General features: G+C 34.1%; 1 protein-coding gene across 3 annotated transcripts in view; it reads left to right on the top strand.

The window, feature by feature from the left end:
* The window catches only part of LOC138320433 (oxalate:formate antiporter-like), a 55898-nt gene extending 33700 nt beyond the window's left edge, over positions 1-22198 (top strand). Inside the window, exons 7-11 of one of the 3 annotated variants that reach the window (XM_069263394.1) lie at positions 15789-15918; positions 16786-16908; positions 17839-18048; positions 18427-18526; positions 21841-22198. In XM_069263394.1, the coding sequence (XP_069119495.1) occupies positions 15789-15918; positions 16786-16908; positions 17839-18048; positions 18427-18526; positions 21841-21896 (619 nt within the window). In that variant the 3' untranslated portion in view covers positions 21897-22198. Of the gene's footprint in view, positions 1-15785; positions 15919-16785; positions 16909-17838; positions 18049-18426; positions 18527-21840 lie in introns of all 3 variants that reach the window. The other 2 variants (XM_069263393.1, XM_069263395.1) reach the window with 2 other exon arrangements.
* The last annotated feature ends 1593 nt before the right edge of the window (positions 22199-23791 follow it).

Raw genomic sequence — 23791 nt, 5'->3', positions numbered from 1 at the left:
AGTACAACAACAATCTCTATAAGGGGTGTATTATGAGTACAACAACAATCTCTATAAGGGGGTGTGTATTATGAGTACAACAACAATCTCTATAAGGGGTGTGTATAATGAGTACAACAACAATCTCTATATGGGGTGTATAATGAGTACAACAACAATCTCTATATGGGGTGTATATTATGAGTACAACAACAATCTCTATAAGGGATGTGTATTATGAGTACAACAACAATCTCTATAAGGGGTGTATAATGAGTACAACAACAATCTCTATATGGGGTGTATATTATGAGTACAACAACAATCTCTATAAGGGGTGTGTATTATGAGTACAACAACAATCTCTATAAGGGGTGTATAATGAGTACAAACAACAATCTCTATAAGGGGTGTGTATTATGAGTACAACAACAATCTCTATAAGGGGTGTGTATTATGAGTACAACAACAATCTCTATAAGGGGTGTATTATGAGTACAACAACAATCTCTATAAGGGGTGTGTATTATGAGTACAACAACAATCTCTATAAGGGATGTGTATAATGAGTACAACAACAATCTCTATAAGGGATGTGTATTATGAGTACAACAACAATCTCTATAAGGGGTGTGTATTATGAGTACAACAACAATCTCTATAAGGGGTGTATTATGAGTACAACAACAATCTCTATAAGGGGTGTGTATTATGAGTACAACAACAATCTCTATAAGGGGTGTGTATTATGAGTACAACAACAATCTCTATAAGGGGTGTGTATTATGAGTACAACAACAATCTCTATAAGGGGTGTATAATGAGTACAACAACAATCTCTATAAGGGGTGTGTATTATGAGTACAACAACAATCTCTATAAGGGGTGTGTATTATGAGTACAACAACAATCTCTATAAGGGGTGTGTATTATGAGTACAACAACAATCTCTATAAGGGGTGTATAATGAGTACAACAACAATCTCTATAAGGGGTGTGTATTATGAGTACAACAACAATCTCTATAAGGGGTGTGTATTATGAGTACAACAACAATCTCTATAAGGGGTGTGTATTATGAGTACAACAACAATCTCTATAAGGGGTGTGTATTATGAGTACAACAACAATCTCTATAAGGGGTGTGTATTATGTGTACAACAACAATCTCTATAAGGGTGTGTATTATGAGTACAACAACAATCTCTATAAGGGGTGTGTATTATGAGTACAACAACAATCTCTATAAGGGGTGTGTATTATGAGTACAACAACAATCTCTATAAGGGGTGTGTATTATGAGTACAACAACAATCTCTATAAGGGGTGTATTATGAGTACAACAACAATCTCTATAAGGGGTGTGTATTATGAGTACAACAACAATCTCTATATAAGGGGTGTGTATTATGAGTACAACAACAATCTCTATAAGGGTGTGTATTATGAGTACAACAACAATCTCTATAAGGGTGTGTATTATGAGTACAACAACAATCTCTATAAGGGGTGTGTATTATGAGTACAACAACAATCTCTATAAGGGGTGTGTATTATGAGTACAACAACAATCTCTATAAGGGTGTGTATTATGAGTACAACAACAATCTCTATAAGGGGTGTGTATTATGAGTACAACAACAATCTCTATAAGGGGTGTATTATGAGTACAACAACAATCTCTATAAGGGGTGTGTATTATGAGTACAACAACAATCTCTATAAGGGGTGTATAATGAGTACAACAACAATCTCTATAAGGGTGTGTATTATGAGTACAACAACAATCTCTATAAGGGGTGTGTATTATGAGTACAACAACAATCTCTATAAGGGGTGTGTATTATGAGTACAACAACAATCTCTATAAGGGGTGTGTATTATGAGTACAACAACAATCTCTATAAGGGGTGTATTATGAGTACAACAACAATCTCTATAAGGGGTGTGTATTATGAGTACAACAACAATCTCTATAAGGGGTGTGTATTATGAGTACAACAACAATCTCTATAAGGGGTGTATTATGAGTACAACAACAATCTCTATAAGGGGTGTGTATTATGAGTACAACAACAATCTCTATAAGGGGTGTGTATTATGAGTACAACAACAATCTCTATAAGGGGTGTATATGAGTACAACAACAATCTCTATAAGGGTGTGTATTATGAGTACAACAACAATCTCTATAAGGGGTGTGTATTATGAGTACAACAACAATCTCTATAAGGGGTGTGTATTATGAGTACAACAACAATCTCTATAAGGGGTGTGTATTATGAGTACAACAACAATCTCTATAAGGATGTGTATTATGAGTACAACAACAATCTCTATAAGGGGTGTATAATGAGTACAACAACAATCTCTATATGGGGTGTATATTATGAGTACAACAACAATCTCTATAAGGGGTGTGTATTATGAGTACAACAACAATCTCTATAAGGGATGTGTATTATGAGTACAACAACAATCTCTATAAGGGATGTGTATTATGAGTACAACAACAATCTCTATAAGGGGTGTGTATTATGAGTACAACAACAATCTCTATAAGGGGTGTGTATTATGAGTACAACAACAATCTCTATAAGGGGTGTGTATTATGAGTACAACAACAATCTCTATAAGGGGTGTGTATTATGAGTACAACAACAATCTCTATAAGGGGTGTGTATTATGAGTACAACAACAATCTCTATAAGGGGTGTGTATTATGAGTACAACAACAATCTCTATAAGGGTTGTGTATTATGAGTACAACAACAATCTCTATAAGGGGTGTATTATGAGTACAACAACAATCTCTATAAGGGGTGTGTATTATGAGTACAACAACAATCTCTATAAGGGGTGTGTATTATGAGTACAACAACAATCTCTATAAGGGGTGTGTATTATGAGTACAACAACAATCTCTATAAGGGGTGTGTATATGAGTACAACAACAATCTCTATAAGGGGTGTATTATGAGTACAACAACAATCTCTATAAGGGGTGTGTATTATGAGTACAACAACAATCTCTATAAGGGGTGTGTATTATGAGTACAACAACAATCTCTATAAGGGGTGTATTATGAGTACAACAACAATCTCTATAAGGGGTGTGTATTATGAGTACAACAACAATCTCTATAAGGGATGTGTATTATGAGTACAACAACAATCTCTATAAGGGGTGTGTATTATGAGTACAACAACAATCTCTATAAGGGGTGTGTATTATGAGTACAACAACAATCTCTATAAGGGGTGTATTATGAGTACAACAACAATCTCTATAAGGGGTGTGTATTATGAGTACAACAACAATCTCTATAAGGGGTGTGTATTATGAGTACAACAACAATCTCTATAAGGGGTGTATAATGAGTACAACAACAATCTCTATAAGGGGTGTGTATTATGAGTACAACAACAATCTCTATAAGGGGTGTGTATTATGAGTACAACAACAATCTCTATAAGGGGTGTATAATGAGTACAACAATAATCTCTATAAGGGATGTGTATTATGAGTACAACAACAATCTCTATAAGGGGTGTGTATTATGAGTACAACAACAATCTCTATAAGGGGTGTATTATGAGTACAACAACAATCTCTATAAGGGGTGTGTATTATGAGTACAACAACAATCTCTATATGGGTTGTGTATAATGAGTACAACAACAATCTCTATAAGGGATGTGTATTATGAGTACAACAACAATCTCTATAAGGGGTGTGTATTATGAGTACAACAACAATCTCTATAAGGGGTGTATATTATGAGTACAACAACAATCTCTATAAGGGGTGTGTATTATGAGTACAACAACAATCTCTATAAGGGGTGTGTATTATGAGTACAACAACAATCTCTATAAGGGGTGTATAATGAGTACAAGTGTGTATTATGAGTACAACAACAATCTCTATAAGGGGTGTATTATGAGTACAACAACAATCTCTATAAGGGGTGTATTATGAGTACAACAACAATCTCTATAAGGGGTGTGTATTATGAGTACAACAACAATCTCTATAAGGGATGTGTATTATGAGTACAACAACAATCTCTATAAGGGGTGTGTATTATGAGTACAACAACAATCTCTATAAGGGGTGTGTATTATGAGTACAACAACAATCTCTATAAGGGGTGTGTATTATGAGTACAACAACAATCTCTATAAGGGGTGTGTATTATGAGTACAACAACAATCTCTATAAGGGATGTGTATTATGAGTACAACAACAATCTCTATAAGGGGTTTGTATTATGAGTACAACAACAATTTATATAAGGGATGTGTATAATGAGTACAACAACAATCTCTATAAGGGGTGTATTATGAGTACAACAACAATCTTTATAAGGGGTGTGTATTATGAGTACAACAACAATCTCTATAAGGGGTGTGTATTATGAGTACAACAACAATCTCTATAAGGGTTTGTATTATGAGTACAACAACAATCTCTATAAGGGGTGTGTATTATGAGTACAACAACAATCTCTATAAGGGGTGTGTATTATGAGTACAACAACAATCTTTATAAGGGATGTGTATTATGAGTACAACACTAATCTCTATAAGGGGTGTATAATGAGTACAACAACAATCTCTATATGGGGTGTATAATGAGTATAATGAGTACAACAACAATCTCTATAAGGGGTGTGTATTATGAGTACAACAACAATCTCTATAAGGGGTGTGTATTATGAGTACAACAACAATCTCTATAAGGGATGTGTATATTATGAGTACAACAACAATCTCTATAAGGGATGTGTATTATGAGTACAACAACAATCTCTATAAGGGGTGTGTATTATGAGTACAACAACAATCTCTATAAGGGGTGTGTATTATGAGTACAACAACAATCTCTATAAGGGGTGTGTATTATGAGTACAACAACAATCTCTATAAGGTGTGTATAATGAGTACAACAACATTCTCTATAATGGGTGTGTATTATGAGTACAACAACAATCTCTATAAGGGATGTGTATTATGAGTACAACAACAACCTCTATAAGGGGTGTGTATTATGAGTACAACAACAATCTCTATAAGGGGTGTGTATTATGAGTACAACAACAATCTCTATAAGGGGTGTGTATTATGAGTACAACAACAATCTCTATAAGGGGTGTATTATGAGTACAACAACAATCTCTATAAGGGGTGTATATTATGAGTACAACAACAATCTCTATAAGGGGTGTGTATTATGAGTACAACAACAATCTCTATAAGGGGTGTGTATTATGAGTACAACAACAATCTCTATAAGGGGTGTGTATTATGAGTACAACAACAATCTCTATAAGGGTGTGTATTATGAGTACAACAACAATCTCTATAAGGGGTGTGTATTATGAGTACAACAACAATCTCTATAAGGGGTGTGTATTATGAGTACAACAACAATCTCTATAAGGGGTGTATTATGAGTACAACAACAATCTCTATAAGGGTGTGTATTATGAGTACAACAACAATCTCTATAAGGGGTGTGTATTATGAGTACAACAACAATCTCTATAAGGGATGTGTATTATGAGTACAACAACAATCTCTATAAGGGGTGTGTATTATGAGTACAACAACAATCTCTATAAGGGTGTGTATTATGAGTACAACAACAATCTCTATAAGGGGTGTATTATGAGTACAACAACAATCTCTATAAGGGGTGTGTATTATGAGTACAACAACAATCTCTATAAGGGGTGTGTATTATGAGTACAACAACAATCTCTATAAGGGGTGTGTATTATGAGTACAACAACAATCTCTATAAGGGGTGTGTATTATGAGTACAACAACAATCTCTATAAGGGATGTGTATTATGAGTACAACAACAATCTCTATAAGGGGTGTGTATTATGAGTACAACAACAATCTCTATAAGGGGTGTGTATTATGAGTACAACAACAATCTCTATAAGGGGTGTGTATTATGAGTACAACAACAATCTCTATAAGGGGTGTATTATGAGTACAACAACAATCTCTATAAGGGGTGTTATATGAGTACAACAACAATCTCTATAAGGGGTGTATTATGAGTACAACAACAATCTCTATATAGGGGTGTGTATTATGAGTACAACAACAATCTCTATAAGGGTGTGTATTATGAGTACAACAACAATCTCTATAAGGGGTGTGTATTATGAGTACAACAACAATCTCTATAAGGGGTGTGTATTATGAGTACAACAACAATCTCTATAAGGGGTGTATTATGAGTACAACAACAATCTCTATAAGGGGTGTATTATGAGTACAACAACAATCTCTATAAGGGGTGTGTATTATGAGTACAACAACAATCTCTATAAGGGTTTGTATTATGAGTACAACAACAATCTCTATAAGGGGTGTATTATGAGTACAACAACAATCTCTATATAGGGGTGTGTATAATGAGTACACAACAACAATCTCTATAAGGGGTGTATTATGAGTACAACAACAATCTCTATAAGGGGTGTGTATTATGAGTACAACAACAATCTCTATAAGGGATGTGTATTATGAGTACAACAACAATCTCTATAAGGGGTGTGTATTATGAGTACAACAACAATCTCTATAATGGATGTGTATTATGAGTACAACAACAATCTCTATAAGGGGTGTGTATTATGAGTACAACAGCAATTTATATAAGGGATGTGTATAATGAGTACAACAACAATCTCTATAATGGATGTGTATTATGAGTACAACAACAATCTATATAAGGGATGTGTATTATGAGTACAACAACAATCTCTATAAGGGGTGTATAATGAGTACAACAACAATCTCTATAAGGGGTGTGTATTATGAGTACAACAACAATCTCTATAAGGGGTGTGTATTATGAGTACAACAACAATCTCTATAAGGGGTGTGTATTATGAGTACAACAACAATCTCTATAAGGGGTGTGTGTATTATGAGTACAACAACAATCTCTATAAGGGGTGTGTATTATGAGTACAACAACAATCTCTATAAGGGGTGTGTATTATGAGTACAACAACAATCTCTATAAGGGGTGTGTATTATGAGTACAACAACAATCTCTATAAGGGGTGTGTATTATGAGTACAACAACAATCTCTATAAGGGTTTGTATTATGAGTACAACAACAATCTCTATAAGGGGTGTGTATTATGAGTACAACAACAATCTCTATAAGGGGTGTGTATTATGAGTACAACAACAATCTCTATAAGGGGGTGTATTATGAGTACAACAACAATCTCTATAAGGGTGTGTATTATGAGTACAACAACAATCTCTATATAAGGGGTGTGTATTATGAGTACAACAACAATCTCTATAAGGGGTGTGTATTATGAGTACAACAACAATCTCTATAAGGGGTGTGTATTATGAGTACAACAACAATCTCTATAAGGGGTGTGTATTATGAGTACAACAACAATCTCTATAAGGGTGTGTATTATGAGTACAACAACAATCTCTATAAGGGGTGTGTATTATGAGTACAACAACAATCTCTATAAGGGGTGTGTATTATGAGTACAACAACAATCTCTATAAGGGGTGTGTATTATGAGTACAACAACAATCTCTATAAGGGGTGTGTATTATGAGTACAACAACAATCTCTATAAGGGGTGTATTATGAGTACAACAACAATCTCTATAAGGGGTGTGTATTATGAGTACAACAACAATCTCTATAAGGGGTGTATAATGAGTACAACAACAATCTCTATAAGGGGTGTATTATGAGTACAACAACAATCTCTATAAGGGTGTGTATTATGAGTACAACAACAATCTCTATAAGGGGTGTTTATGAGTACAACAACAATCTCTATAAGGGGTGTGTATTATGAGTACAACAACAATCTCTATAAGGGGTGTGTATTATGAGTACAACAACAATCTCTATAAGGGGTGTGTATTATGAGTACAACAACAATCTCTATAAGGGGTGTGTATTATGAGTACAACAACAATCTCTATAAGGGGTGTGTATTATGAGTACAACAACAATCTCTATAAGGGGTGTGTATAATGAGTACAACAACAATCTCTATAATGGATGTGTATTATGAGTACAACAACAATCTCTATAAGGGATGTGTATTATGAGTACAACAACAATCTCTATAAGGGGTGTGTATTATGAGTACAACAACAATCTCTATAAGGGGTGTGTATTATGAGTACAACAACAATCTCTATAAGGGGTGTGTATTATGAGTACAACAACAATCTCTATAAGGGATGTGTATTATGAGTACAACAACAATCTCTATAAGGGGTGTGTATTATGAGTACAACAACAATCTCTATAAGGGGTGTGTATTATGAGTACAACAACAATCTCTATAAGGGGTGTATTATGAGTACAACAACAATCTCTATAAGGGGTGTGTATTATGAGTACAACAACAATCTCTATAAGGGGTGTGTATTATGAGTACAACAACAATCTCTATAAGGGGTGTGTATTATGAGTACAACAACAATCTCTATAAGGGGTGTATTATGAGTACAACAACAATCTCTATAAGGGGTGTGTATTATGAGTACAACAACAATCTCTATAAGGGGTGTATTATGAGTACAACAACAATCTCTATAAGGGGTGTATTTATGAGTACAACAACAATCTCTATAAGGGGTGTATTATGAGTACAACAACAATCTCTATAGGGTGTATTATGAGTACAACAACAATCTCTATAAGGGGTGTGTATTATGAGTACAACAACAATCTCTATAAGGGTGTGTATTATGAGTACAACAACAATCTCTATAAGGGATGTGTATTATGAGTACAACAACAATCTCTATAAGGGGTGTGTATTATGAGTACAACAACAATCTCTATAAGGGGTGTGTATTATGAGTACAACAACAATCTCTATAAGGGTTGTGTATTATGAGTACAACAACAATCTCTATAAGGGATGTGTATTATGAGTACAACAACAATCTCTATAAGGGGTGTGTATTATGAGTACAACAACAATCTCTATAAGGGTGTGTATTATGAGTACAACAACAATCTCTATAAGGGGTGTATTATGAGTACAACAACAATCTCTATAAGGGGTGTATAATGAGTACAACAATAATCTCTATAAGGGATGTGTATTATGAGTACAACAACAATCTCTATAAGGGGTGTGTATTATGAGTACAACAACAATCTCTATAAGGGGTGTGTATTATGAGTACAACAACAATCTCTATAAGGGGTGTATTATGAGTACAACAACAATCTCTATAAGGGGTGTGTATTATGAGTACAACAACAATCTCTATAAGGGGTGTGTATTATGAGTACAACAACAATCTCTATAAGGGGTGTATTATGAGTACAACAACAATCTCTATAAGGGGTGTGTATAATGAGTACAACAACAATCTCTATAATGGGTGTGTATTATGAGTACAACAACAATCTCTATAAGGGATGTGTATTATGAGTACAACAACAATCTCTATAAGGGGTGTGTATTATGAGTACAACAACAATCTCTATAAGGGGTGTGTATTATGAGTACAACAACAATCTCTATAAGGGGTGTGTATTATGAGTACAACAACAATCTCTATAAGGGGTGTGTATTATGAGTACAACAACAATCTCTATAAGGGTTTGTATTATGAGTACAACAACAATCTCTATAAGGGGTGTGTATTATGAGTACAACAACAATCTCTATAAGGGGTGTGTATTATGAGTACAACAACAATCTCTATAAGGGGTGTGTATTATGAGTACAACAACAATCTCTATAAGGGGTGTGTATTATGAGTACAACAACAATCTCTATAAGGGGTGTGTATTATGAGTACAACAACAATCTCTATAAGGGGTGTGTATTATGAGTACAACAACAATCTCTATAAGGGGTGTATTATGAGTACAACAACAATCTCTATAAGGGGTGTGTATTATGAGTACAACAACAATCTCTATAAGGGATGTGTATTATGAGTACAACAACAATCTCTATAAGGGGTGTGTATTATGAGTACAACAACAATCTCTATAAGGGGTGTGTATTATGAGTACAACAACAATCTCTATAAGGGGTGTGTATTATGAGTACAACAACAATCTCTATAAGGGGTGTATTATGAGTACAACAACAATCTCTATAAGGGTGTGTATTATGAGTACAACAACAATCTCTATAAGGGTGTGTATAGAATTTTAGTACAACAACAATCTCTATAAGGGGTGTGTATTATGAGTACAACAACAATCTCTATAATGGGTGTGTATTATGAGTACAACAACAATCTCTATAAAGGGTGTGTATTATGAGTACAACAACAATCTCTATAAGGGGTGTGTATTATGAGTACAACAACAATCTCTATAAGGGATGTGTATTATGAGTACAACAACAATCTCTATAAGGGATGTGTATTATGAGTACAACAACAATCTCTATAAGGGGTGTGTATTATGAGTACAACAACAATCTCTATAAGGGGTGTGTATAATGAGTACAACAACAATCTCTATAAGGGGTGTGTATTATGAGTACAACAACAATCTCTATAAGGGGTGTATAATGAGTACAACAACAATCTCTATAAGGGGTGTGTATTATGAGTACAACAACAATCTCTATAAGGGGTGTATTATGAGTACAACAACAACAATCTCTATAAGGGATGTGTATTATGAGTACAACAACAATCTCTATAAGGGGTGTGTATTATGAGTACAACAACAATCTCTATAAGGGGTGTGTATTATGAGTACAACAACAATCTCTATAAGGGGTGTGTATTATGAGTACAACAACAATCTCTATAAGGGGTGTGTATTATGAGTACAACAACAATCTCTATAAGGGTTGTATATTATGAGTACAACAACAATCTCTATAAGGGGTGTATAATGAGTACAACAACAATCTCTATAAGGGATGTGTATTATGAGTACAACAACAATCTCTATAAGGGGTGTGTATTATGAGTACAACAACAATCTCTATAAGGGGTGTGTATTATGAGTACAACAACAATCTCTATAAGGGGTGTGTATTATGAGTACAACAACAATCTCTATAAGGGGTGTGTATTATGAGTACAACAACAATCTCTATAAGGGGTGTGTATTATGAGTACAACAACAATCTCTATAAGGGGTGTATAATGAGTACAACAACAATCTCTATAAGGGGTGTGTATTATGAGTACAACAACAATCTCTATAAGGGGTGTGTATTATGAGTACAACAACAATCTCTATAAGGGGTGTGTATTATGAGTACAACAACAATCTCTATAAGGGGTGTATAATGAGTACAACAACAATCTCTATAAGGGGTGTATTATGAGTACAACAACAATCTCTATAAGGGGTGTGTATTATGAGTACAACAACAATCTCTATAATGGGTTGTGTATTATGAGTACAACAACAATCTCTATAAGGGATGTGTATTATGAGTACAACAACAATCTCTATAAGGGTTGTGTATTATGAGTACAACAACAATCTCTATAAGGGGTGTGTATTATGAGTACAACAACAATCTCTATAAGGGGTGTGTATTATGAGTACAACAACAATCTCTATAAGGGGTGTGTATTATGAGTACAACAACAATCTCTATAAGGGGTGTGTATTATGAGTACAACAACAATCTCTATAAGGGTTTGTATTATGAGTACAACAACAATCTCTATAAGGGATGTGTATTATGAGTACAACAACAATCTCTATAAGGGGTGTGTATTATGAGTACAACAACAATCTCTATAAGGGGTGTGTATTATGAGTACAACAACAATCTCTATAAGGGGTGTGTATTATGAGTACAACAACAATCTCTATAAGGGGTGTGTATTATGAGTACAACAACAATCTCTATAAGGGGTGTGTATTATGAGTACAACAACAATCTCTATAAGGGGTGTGTATTATGAGTACAACAACAATCTCTATAAGGGGTGTGTATTATGAGTACAACAACAATCTCTATAAGGGGTGTGTATTATGAGTACAACAACAATCTCTATAAGGGGTGTGTATTATGAGTACAACAACAATCTCTATAAGGGGTGTGTATTATGAGTACAACAACAATCTCTATAAGGGGTGTGTATTATGAGTACAACAACAATCTCTATAAGGGGTGTGTATTATGAGTACAACAACAATCTCTATAAGGGGTGTGTATTATGAGTACAACAACAATCTCTATAAGGGGTGTGTATTATGAGTACAACAACAATCTCTATAAGGGGTGTGTATTATGAGTACAACAACAATCTCTATAAGGGGTGTGTATTATGAGTACAACAACAATCTCTATAAGGGGTGTGTATTATGAGTACAACAACAATCTCTATAAGGGGTGTGTATTATGAGTACAACAACAATCTCTATAAGGGGTGTATTATGAGTACAACAACAATCTCTATAAGGGGTGTGTATTATGAGTACAACAACAATCTCTATAAGGGATGTGTATTATGAGTACAACAACAATCTCTATAAGGGGTGTGTATTATGAGTACAACAACAATCTCTATAAGGGGTATGTATTATGAGTACAACAACAATCTCTATAAGGGATGTGTATTATGAGTACAACAACAATCTCTATAAGGGGTGTATTATGAGTACAACAACAATCTCTATAAGGGGTGTGTATTATGAGTACAACAACAATCTCTATAAGGGGAGTGTATTATGAGTACAACAACAATCTCTATAAGGGGTGTGTATTATGAGTACAACAACAATCTCTATAAGGGGTGTGTATTATGAGTACAACAACAATCTCTATAAGGGGTGTGTATTATGAGTACAACAACAATCTCTATAAGGGTTTGTATTATGAGTACAACAACAATCTCTATAAGGGATGTGTATTATGAGTACAACAACAATCTCTATAAGGGGTGTGTATTATGAGTACAACAACAATCTCTATAAGGGGTGTGTATTATGAGTACAACAACAATCTCTATAAGGGGTGTGTATTATGAGTACAACAACAATCTCTATAAGGGGTGTGTATTATGAGTACAACAACAATCTCTATAAGGGTTGTGTATTATGAGTACAACAACAATCTCTATAAGGGATGTGTATTATGAGTACAACAACAATCTCTATAAGGGGTGTGTATTATGAGTACAACAACAATCTCTATAAGGGGTGTGTATTATGAGTACAACAACAATCTCTATAAGGGGTGTGTATTATGAGTACAACAACAATCTCTATAAGGGGTGTATTATGAGTACAACAACAATCTCTATAAGGGGTGTGTATTATGAGTACAACAACAATCTCTATAAGGGATGTGTATTATGAGTACAACAACAATCTCTATAAGGGTGTGTATTATGAGTACAACAACAATCTCTATAAGGGTTGTTTATTATGAGTACAACAACAATCTCTATAAGGGTTTGTATTATGAGTACAACAACAATCTCTATAAGGGGTGTGTATTATGAGTACAACAACAATCTCTATAAGGGGTGTGTATTATGAGTACAACAACAATCTCTATAAGGGGTGTGTATTATGAGTACAACAACAATCTCTATAAGGGGTGTGTATTATGAGTACAACAACAATCTCTATAAGGGGTGTGTATTATGAGTACAACAACAATCTCTATAAGGGATGTGTATTATGAGTACAACAACAATCTCTATAAGGGATGTGTATTATGAGTACAACAACAATCTCTATAAGGGGTGTGTATTATGAGTACAACAACAATTTATATAAGGGGTGTGTATTATGAGTACAACAACAATCTCTATAAGGGGTGTGTATTATGAGTACAACAACAATCTCTATAAGGGGTGTGTATTATGAGTACAACAACAATCTCTATAAGGGTTTGTATTATGAGTACAACAACAATCTCTATAAGGGGTGTGTATTATGAGTACAACAACAATCTCTATAAGGGGTGTGTATTATGAGTACAACAACAATCTCTATAAGGGTTTGTATTATGAGTACAACAACAATCTTTATAAGGGGTGTGTATTATGAGTACAACAACAATCTCTATAAGGGGTGTGTATTATGAGTACAACAACAATCTCTATAAGGGTTTGTATTATGAGTACAACAACAATCTCTATAAGGGGTGTGTATTATGAGTACAACAACAATCTCTATAAGGGGTGTATAATGAGTACAACAACAATCTCTATAAGGGGTGTGTATTATGAGTACAACAACAATCTCTATAAGGGGTGTGTATTATGAGTACAACAACAATCTCTATAAGGGGTGTGTATTATGAGTACAACAACAATCTCTATAAGGGGTGTATAATGAGTACAACAACAATCTCTATAAGGGATGTGTATTATGAGTACAACAACAATCTTTATAAGGGGTGTGTATTATGAGTACAACAACAATTTATATAAGGGGTGTATATTATGAGTACAACAACAATCTCTATAAGGAATGTATTATTAGTACAACAACAATTTCAATAAGGGGTGTGTATTTTGAATAATTTCATATTTCTCATTCGGTCGTGTCGTTGATTTTCCTTATCATTGTCTTAGGGACAAGAATATTGATAAAAAGTTTCAATTAATTCATAATTCTGCATATTTTTATTCAAGTTTCTTAGGAGCACAATATCTTGCGTAAGTCTTATGAAATGAAATTAAATAATTTTGAACGATTGTGAAACAACTGTGATATGAGGTTATCCATTTTATATTGTTGATAAAAGTAGAAGATAAGTGTGATATTAGTTGACAAGAAAAGTATCGCAAATTTAAAGGCAAGGAATATTTTTACAGTCATCATCTGGTATTCATTATGCATTTTGTATCAAGCTGTAAAAGAATCATATGGAATCATCTCGTAGACACATGCATTATCTGTTGAATTAATGGAGTGTAAAATACTAAAAAATATAACATTGTATTTGATCACTGTTTTTTGAAATAGCCATAGTTCTCCGTCATGCTTTTTGTTTAACATCGTTTGTATAAACGTATATATATAATGTACTCTAAGGTTTTTCGATCAATCCATTCTAATTTAAGAATCAATGATTGTTTCATAAGGGGTGCTAATGTACATCTTAGCAAAGTTCTGCAAAAACATTGCTTTTTATTACTTTTGTCAAAGTTCAAGAGGTCACGCAAATACTACGTTCACAACAGCGTAATAACAGAAGATAAAGGTATAAAAAGAGTGTGATTAGAATACGTGAAGGGTATTTCCCTCTCTATGCCTTCAACGTTTCTTTTTATCTTTTATTTGGTATCTTTATATTTAGCTCACTTGGTCCGAAAGACCACGGTGAACTTATGCGGTACCAAGGCGTTCGGCGTCTTGCATCCGTCAATCAACAATGGACGTCTTCATAACCGCTGGTCAAATATTAACAAAATAAGACTGGTAGCTTCCTTATGTGGTGTTGATGCAATTTATACAAATGTGGAGCTAATCTAATGGGGCTTGAGGGACAGAACCAAATGGGGTCAATTTAGCGACTTTCATATCAAACTACTTCTCCTCTGCAAATAAGTACTCGATAGTACTCACGTTGCATTAGTAGCATTCTCAAGGGGAAGGGATTCAAAATCATGCAGATGGCCGTCTCCACGGGGGCCTGAGGGGCGGGGCTTAAACGTGTCATACATATCGGTGTGTACTATATACGTTAAGTATATAAAAAATATTTTCCACACAAATACCATATAATTGTCGAGGGAAATATTAACTATACTACTCTAACATACTGTGTTTGAAATGAAATATTTGCTAACGTATTCCATAAGCAGAACAAGCGTTGACGTCAGAGATACCGATCTATCCCCACGAGAGGTTCTGAAGACGAAAGCCTTCTATATGTTGTGGCTACTCTATCTGCTCAATGGACAAGGGATACAGTTTATATCCGCGCTATATAAGGTCAGTCCTTCAGTTAATGGTAGCAGCCTAAACACCAGATAAATTGTATTTTATTGATACTATATATAGTTGTCCTTCATCTAGGCGAAACCAAATTGCAAAGCAAATTTTAAGGACATTTTTGTCGTCGATAATGAACTCAACATAGATTATTGCAAAACAAAAATACGACGTAAATTCATATTTGCTTTGTTGTTTACAACTGGATTTTTCTTTATTTTCATATGAAATCTGGCTTTCTGATTTGCCAATCCTTTATTCTCTTATGAAGACAATCGAATAATGGCGTGAAAACCCAAAGTCATCTTAACATAAAAAAGACATTTACATTTGGGAAAATATTCCCTTGGAAAATCAATGGAATCATATGTTTAGAATTATTGTATTTTACCAAGTAGTGTGAAAAAAAATAATTATAAGTATGAATGTTACTTTAAAAAAATGATCAGGTTATGAAATAAATTTTGTTTGCATTTTTTGTGAGAATTCGCGTAGCGATGAAATTAAAAAAAAGTACCGACATCAATGCTTTATCGAAGAAATTAATTTCCTAACTACTAAGGACGCCAAACATGTTGAGGAAATAAGGATTTTCCTGTGGGAAAATACTGATCTTTGTCCATCATTGCCCAGCGTTAGCCTTTTAACATAGGATTCAGAGATCGGAGGCTTAGCTATGGCGTTAACAAACTTGTTCGTTGACCATTTGGCAAATTGGACTAGTGTAGCTTAGCGTGTCATTCGGGTAATATGAATATTCGTAATATCGTTGCGAAAAAGATATATCATTGTATATTAATAAATATACATCTATATGGCTTTATTGAAAGATGTTAATACTAATTGAATGAATTTCCTCTATTTCAGACCTATGGGCAGACGTTCATTAAAGACGATCATTTCCTAGCTATTGTCGGCTCCCTAGCGGCTGTATGTAATGGAGGGGGGCGCATCGTGTGGGGGGTTCTGGCGGATAAAGTATGTTTTAAGGTAAGAAATCACGTTTAAAGATTCTTTCTTACCTCTGAAATTTATCTCCCTATTATTCAGACACCAAATATGATACATAACACAAATACTTTCTAACAATTTATTTGAACTTACCTTTCTTGGTACAGACTAACATTAGGTAAATGGATAAAGCACATACTTTCAATTGTCTCTATAACAATTGCCTGTATTTTTCCTGTAATACAAAGCGCCAAACACACTGATGAAAATGAATAATAATAATAATCATCTAGCCTGAATATCTTAATTAACTGAAATTATGTTATCGTCTCAAACTATTATGTTATCGTCTCAAACTGTAAAAAAAGGGCGCTGTTTGCAAGATGGGTTCTGATTGAGTGAAGTACTCGTATCTGTTTTAGAGACAGGAGTCCTACAACACACTAAGAATTTTATGGACTTAAATTGGATTATAGAATTAGTTAGGGTTGAAGAGACATTTCATGTCATGGTAATATAACAAAGTATTGAGTGTACTCTCATGAAGAACGGATCAGCGATTCATTTAGAAACCACTGTGATTTAGGGGATGTAAAATACACGAAATCCTGTTATCCTTAAACAATGCTTTTTTACTCATTGATATTTAACCTTTTTGAGTACAATAGTGAACAAATACTATTATTTAGTCACCGTTTTAGGAAAAGAATCATGAAGAATGTTAAATAGACTAGGCAGACAGCAAAAGTGATGGAGCAATGTGAAGCATCTAAAACCATACGCAGGTTTTGATTCTGATCGAAGATATCTTAAATATTATATTCCAATGATTTATAATGTTTTGGCACTTTATATTTACGCTAGCATCTCTAATGGATTTCATACGTTGTAGTTTGTGTCTATGATGTGCTTTACATTATAGTTAAGCAGCTTCCATTGTATAATATAATTGATGATGTTCCGTTGTAGGTAGCATCTATGATGTCGTGTGGGATATTCTGTGTATGTCTGCTGACGTTTTCCCTGACTGAGCGGGTGGGGTCCGGTCTATTTCTTGTTTATGTTTGTGTTATGTTTCTGTCTTTCTCCGGAAATTTCTCACTTCTACCGACAGCCACCGCTAAATGTTTCGGACAAAAATACTACGTAATTAACTATGGATTTGTTTTTACAGCTTCTGTAAGTATACGATCTTCACAGTTTCTTCCTGAAATTATTCTAAACCTGAAATAAAAACGATATTAGCGGAGATTCATAAACCGTTAGACTCAGTGAAATAGTTAATCCCCTTTTCAAATTCTTCCAAACACCCGATTTCACGTCCGTAATGGTAAAAAGTCAAGAATCTTTACGAAGATTAGTTTCTACATTCCGTTTCCCTACAATGCAAATGCAAAACATCAGTAAAATTGGAAGATAAGTTTCAAAAGCTTGACTTAATTACACTTACAGTATATTAAAATTCAACACACACAATAACTTGAGACTAGGTGGAGATAATATTATATAGCATTATCCCCTAACTTGATGTTAAATAAAACCTTTGTCCATGTTTAGATTGTTACTAGCCCTATCAATGTGGTACTTACATCTACTCTTCAAGCATCGCTAGGCTGGTACGGGCTCTTCTTTATGGTAGCTGGGTTTTCATTCACAAGTAAGTAGAAACAGTCTGACCATTTATACATAACTTCTCCTTCACTAGTGAGTTGAAACAGCCTGACCATTAATACATAACTTCTCCTTCACTAGTGAGTTGAAACAGTCTGATCATTTATACATATATCTTCCTTCACAAGTTAGTTGAAACAGCCTGACCATTAATACATAACTTCTCCTTCACTAGTGAGTTGAAACAGTCTGACCATTAATACATAACTTCTCCTTCACTAGTGAGTAGCAACAGTCTGACCATTAATACATAACTTCTCCTTCACTAGTTAGTAGAAACAGTCTGACCATTAATACATAACTTCTCCTTCACTAGTTAGTAGAAACAGTCTGACCATTAATACATAACTTCTCCTTCACTAGTTAGTAGAAACAGTCTGACCATTAATACATATATCTTCCTTCACAAGTTAGTAGAAACAGTCTGACCGTTTATACATAACTTCTCCTTCACAAGTTAGTCGAAACAGTCTGACCATTAATACATAACTTCTCATTCACTAGTGAGTAGAAACAGTCTGACCGTTTATACATAACTTCTCTTTCACAAGTGAGTAGAAACAGTCTGACCATTAATACATATATCTTCCTTCACAAGTGAGTAGAAATAGTCTGACCATTAATACATATATCTTCCTTCACAAGTGAGTAGAAACAGTCTTAGCATCAATACATATATCTTCCTTCACAAGTTAGTAGAAATAGTCTGACCATTAATACATATATCTTCCTTCACAAGTGAGTAGAAACAGTCTTACCATTAATACATATATTTTCCTTCACAAGTGAGTAGAAATAGTCTGACCATTAATACATATATCTTCCTTCACAAGTGAATGGAAACAGTCTGACCATTAATACATAGCTCCTCCTTCACAAGTGAGTGGAAAAAGTCTGACCGTTTATACATAACTTCTCCTTCACAAGTGAGTAGAAACAGTCTGACCATTAATACATATATCTTCCTTCACAAGTGAGTGGAAACAGTCTGACCATTAATACATAACTTCTCCTTCACAAGTTAGTAGAAACAGTCTGACCATTAATACATAACTTCTCCTTCACTAGTGAGTAGCAACAGTCTGACCATTAATACATAACTTCTCCTTCACTAGTGAGTATAAACAGTCTGATCATTAATACATATATCTTCCTTCACAAGTTAGTAGAAACAGTCTGACCATTAATACATATATCTTCCTTCTCAAGTGAGTAGAAACAGTCTGACCATTAATACATAACTTCTCCTTCAAAAGTTAGTAGAAACAGTCTGACCATTAATACATATATCTTCCTTCACAAGTTAGTAGAAACAGTCTGACCATTAATACATATATCTTCCTTCACAAGTGAGTAGAAACAGTCTGACCATTAATACATATATCTTCCTTCACAAGTGAGTAGAAACAGTCTGACCGTTTATACATAACTTCTCTTTCACTAGTGAGTAGAAACAGTCTGACCATTAATACATATATCTTCCTTCACAAGTGAGTAGAAATAGTCTGACCATTAATACATATATCTTCCTTCACAAGTGAGTAGAAACAGTCTTACCATTAATACATATATCTTCCTTCACAAGTGAGTAGAAATAGTCTGACCATTAATACATATATCTTCCTTCACAAGTGAGTAGAAACAGTCTTACCATTAATACATATATCTTCCTTCACAAGTGAGTAGAAACAGTCTTACCATTAATACATATATCTTCCTTCACAAGTGAGTAGCAACAGTCTGACCATTAATACATATATCTTCCTTCACAAGGAGTAGAAACAGTCTGACCGTTTATACATAACTTCTCTTTCACTAGTGAGTAGAAACAGTCTGACCATTAATACATATATCTTCCTTCACAAGTGAGTAGAAATAGTCTGACCATTAATACATATATCTTCCTTCACAAGTGAGTAGAAACAGTCTGACCATTAATACATAGCTCCTCCTTCACAAGTGAGTAGAAACAGTCTGACCATTAATACATAGCTCCTCCTTCACAAGTTAGTAGAAACAGTCTGACCATTAATACATAACTTCTCCTTCACAAGTGAGTAGAAATAGTCTGACCATTAATACATATATCTTCCTTCACAAGTGAGTAGAAACAGTCTTACCATTAATACATATACATGTATCTTCCTTCACAAGTGAGTAGAAATAGTCTGACCATTAATACATAGCTCCTCCTTCACAAGTGAGTGGAAAAAGTCTGACCGTTTATACATAACTTCTCCTTCACAAGTGAGTAGAAACAGTCTGACCATTAATACATATATCTTCCTTCACAAGTGAGTAGAAACAGTCTGACCATTAATACATAGCTCCTCCTTCACAAGTGAGTAGAAATAGTCTGACCATTAATACATAGCTCCTCCTTCACAAGTTAGTAGAAACAGTCTGACCATTAATACATAACTTCTCCTTCACAAGTGAGTAGAAACAGTCTGACCATTAATACATAACTTCTCCTTCACAAGTGAGTAGCAACAGTCTGACCATTAATACATATATCTTCCTTTACAAGTGAGTAGCAACAGTCTGACCATTAATACATATATCTTCCTTCACAAGTGAGTAGCAACAGTCTGACCATTAATACATATATCTTCCTTCACAAGTGAGTAGAAACAGTCTGACCATTAATACATATATCTTCCTTCACAAGTGAGTAGCAACAGTCTGACCATTAATACATATATCTTCCTTTACAAGTTAGTACAAACTATACATAACTTCTTACTTCACATTGAAGTAGAAACAGTCTGCACATGTATACATAACTTCTCCTTTACAAGTAAGTAGAAACAGTCTAACCATTTCTACATACATCCGCAGATGAGGACGGTGGTTAACGATAGTGTAATGACAATTAGCCTAGAGCAATGTTGAATCGTGGTATGTAAGCATTAAAAACATAATATCAGAATACTTATAACTTTTAATGTTCAAACCTACTTTAATTATTATGTAGAGAAGAGAGATGAGCATTTGAAACCTAAATACAATAATACTTTGTTATGGTGTATATATTTACGTATCAAGTACGCAACCAGAAGTTATTATTAGTTTAATAGATACAAAATAATATGTGACATGTGTGTATACGTAAAATTTAGGCATAATATTAAGGTAAGTTATCAAAAACAAAACCACAAAAAGTAAATCAATACTATATGCATCGTATATGTAAAATTGAATAAGTAACGATATTGTTTGATTAAATACTTAAATCAAACTTACTCGTCGCTTATATGAAACAAATATGCATTTACATTAGACTTGTTTCATCTTCAGGTTTTCTAATTTCAATGTTGTTCAATGAAAAGCGACCAGATGGGAAGGATGTATAAAGGTGATTTTAGTAGCACAGATATGGAAATGTTTCTGGTGTCCAGAAGGTGAAAAAAAACTGATTAAATGTTGATGACTGCACTCTGTTCGAATGATTTTCCGGTCGCCTGGTACACAACTGTAACGTTTAGTGAAATATGTTTTCAAATCTGATACACATTTTCGGAACTAAGATTACCGATGTGTGACATTTATATAGGTCTTTTGCATAAAAAAGTAGTTATTTTCAATTTAATTGTACTAATGAATAAACGAACTTTTCGTTGAATCGAGTCTAATTAAACCGTTAAATGGCATTATACTTGTTTTTTTTATTTGCTTTTTATTGCTTATCGCCATATACTGTGCTATCTTGGATGAAGCAAATATGTATGGTTTTGTTTATGATACTGACCAGTATGAAAATCTAAAATACTTAAGGTCAGAACATAAAAAAGACATTTTTCATAAGAATGGTTTTCTGTTGTGTATGACCGAATTCGAAGGTACAGCGGATACGAAAAAGCGTTGACCACACATATTATGTTTGATCTCCCATATGAATATCAATAATATGATAGTCATTTTTAAATTAAAAGTTTAAAAGTGCTTCAATAACAAGCTTTGAAAACATTGAGTTTGTCTTTGTGTATCAATACAACCCAAATGAAACTTTGTTTATTTTGTTTTTCGTTAAATTTAAGTCCTATTAAGAGCGAGAAACAGTGTTTATATGCGATTGCCATCAATTGTATCTCAGACACCGAGTACAGCTTTATCATCTGGGTTAGATAGATATCAGACCCGATGTCTCACTACAAATGGAGACCGAATCGGACTGAAGTCTTTCTTGTTTTGCGAGAGTTCTGTAGATTGGTGAGGTGACTTCAGTTTGACCGAGGTCGGTACTTATTATGTTAAGAAATTGGGGTGAGATTGGTCAGATATTTTCTCGGGTTTCCTTCAAATATGAGTACGATGTGTTCAGAAATCATCCCAGCTGTTGATGAGACATGATACGAAAGCAGACTAAAAACGTTTACCTTTTACACTTGTCAAATCAGGACTGAACCAAGGCTCATCCTCTCCAATAATTTCTTGGGGTAAAGAAAATCTGAAAATCTTGGACATGTTTGTACCTGCATGTTACACTGCAATGTTTATAGAAAATAATTATATTTTTAGCAAAACTGGTTGAGGAGAGATACAGCGTTGATTCAGGGTATTTTGGTTGTTTAGTATCAATTGGTTGCTGGAATATATGACCTGTATAAATGAAAAAGTGGACATGCTGTGTTGTAAAACGACTCTTGTTCGATAACTTATAAGCTATTTTCAGTATCGTATTTATGCTCCACTCTTTGTAATGATACCCTACTGAACTCATTTTCGAACGATCTAAGCGACGTGGAGTACGGTCCTAGTCTTTTAAGCATGTTAATGTCTGTCAAGGTTTGCAACCCAGACAAAATAATTCGATGGATTGACGAAAACAACGTCGTTTCCCAGGTTTAAAGATGTGCTTTACGCCAAGGAATAGAGAATTAATCTGTTGGAATCACAGCTTGGATTTATTCCATTATTGATTCAAAAATGGGGAAAAATTACCATCAAAACAAATCATTAAATATGCTTTAAGTGACAATTTAGATTTTCTTTCCTGAACCTCTCTGCATGATATTGGTTTCTTTTCTTTCGTGCGACTAACGTGTTTCCTGCTACGATGAGGTTTTAATCACGGAGATAAACCTACATAGAAAAACTTACAATATGAAAATTTACAAAATCCTGGCCTCAATTTCATTATCGTTATCTACAGCACTAAGGCTGGGTATAAAATATCTAATACATTCCATGTGTTTACATGTAGTGAACGATCTCAAGGCAATGGAAACAGGACAAAGAGATAGTTTTT

The sequence above is a fragment of the Argopecten irradians genome, chromosome 4 (genome assembly GCF_041381155.1).
Source record: "Argopecten irradians isolate NY chromosome 4, Ai_NY, whole genome shotgun sequence".
NCBI lineage: Eukaryota > Metazoa > Mollusca > Bivalvia > Pectinida > Pectinidae > Argopecten > Argopecten irradians.
Note: the sequence above shows the minus strand (reverse complement) of the source record. Positions and strands in the feature narration are given on the sequence as shown.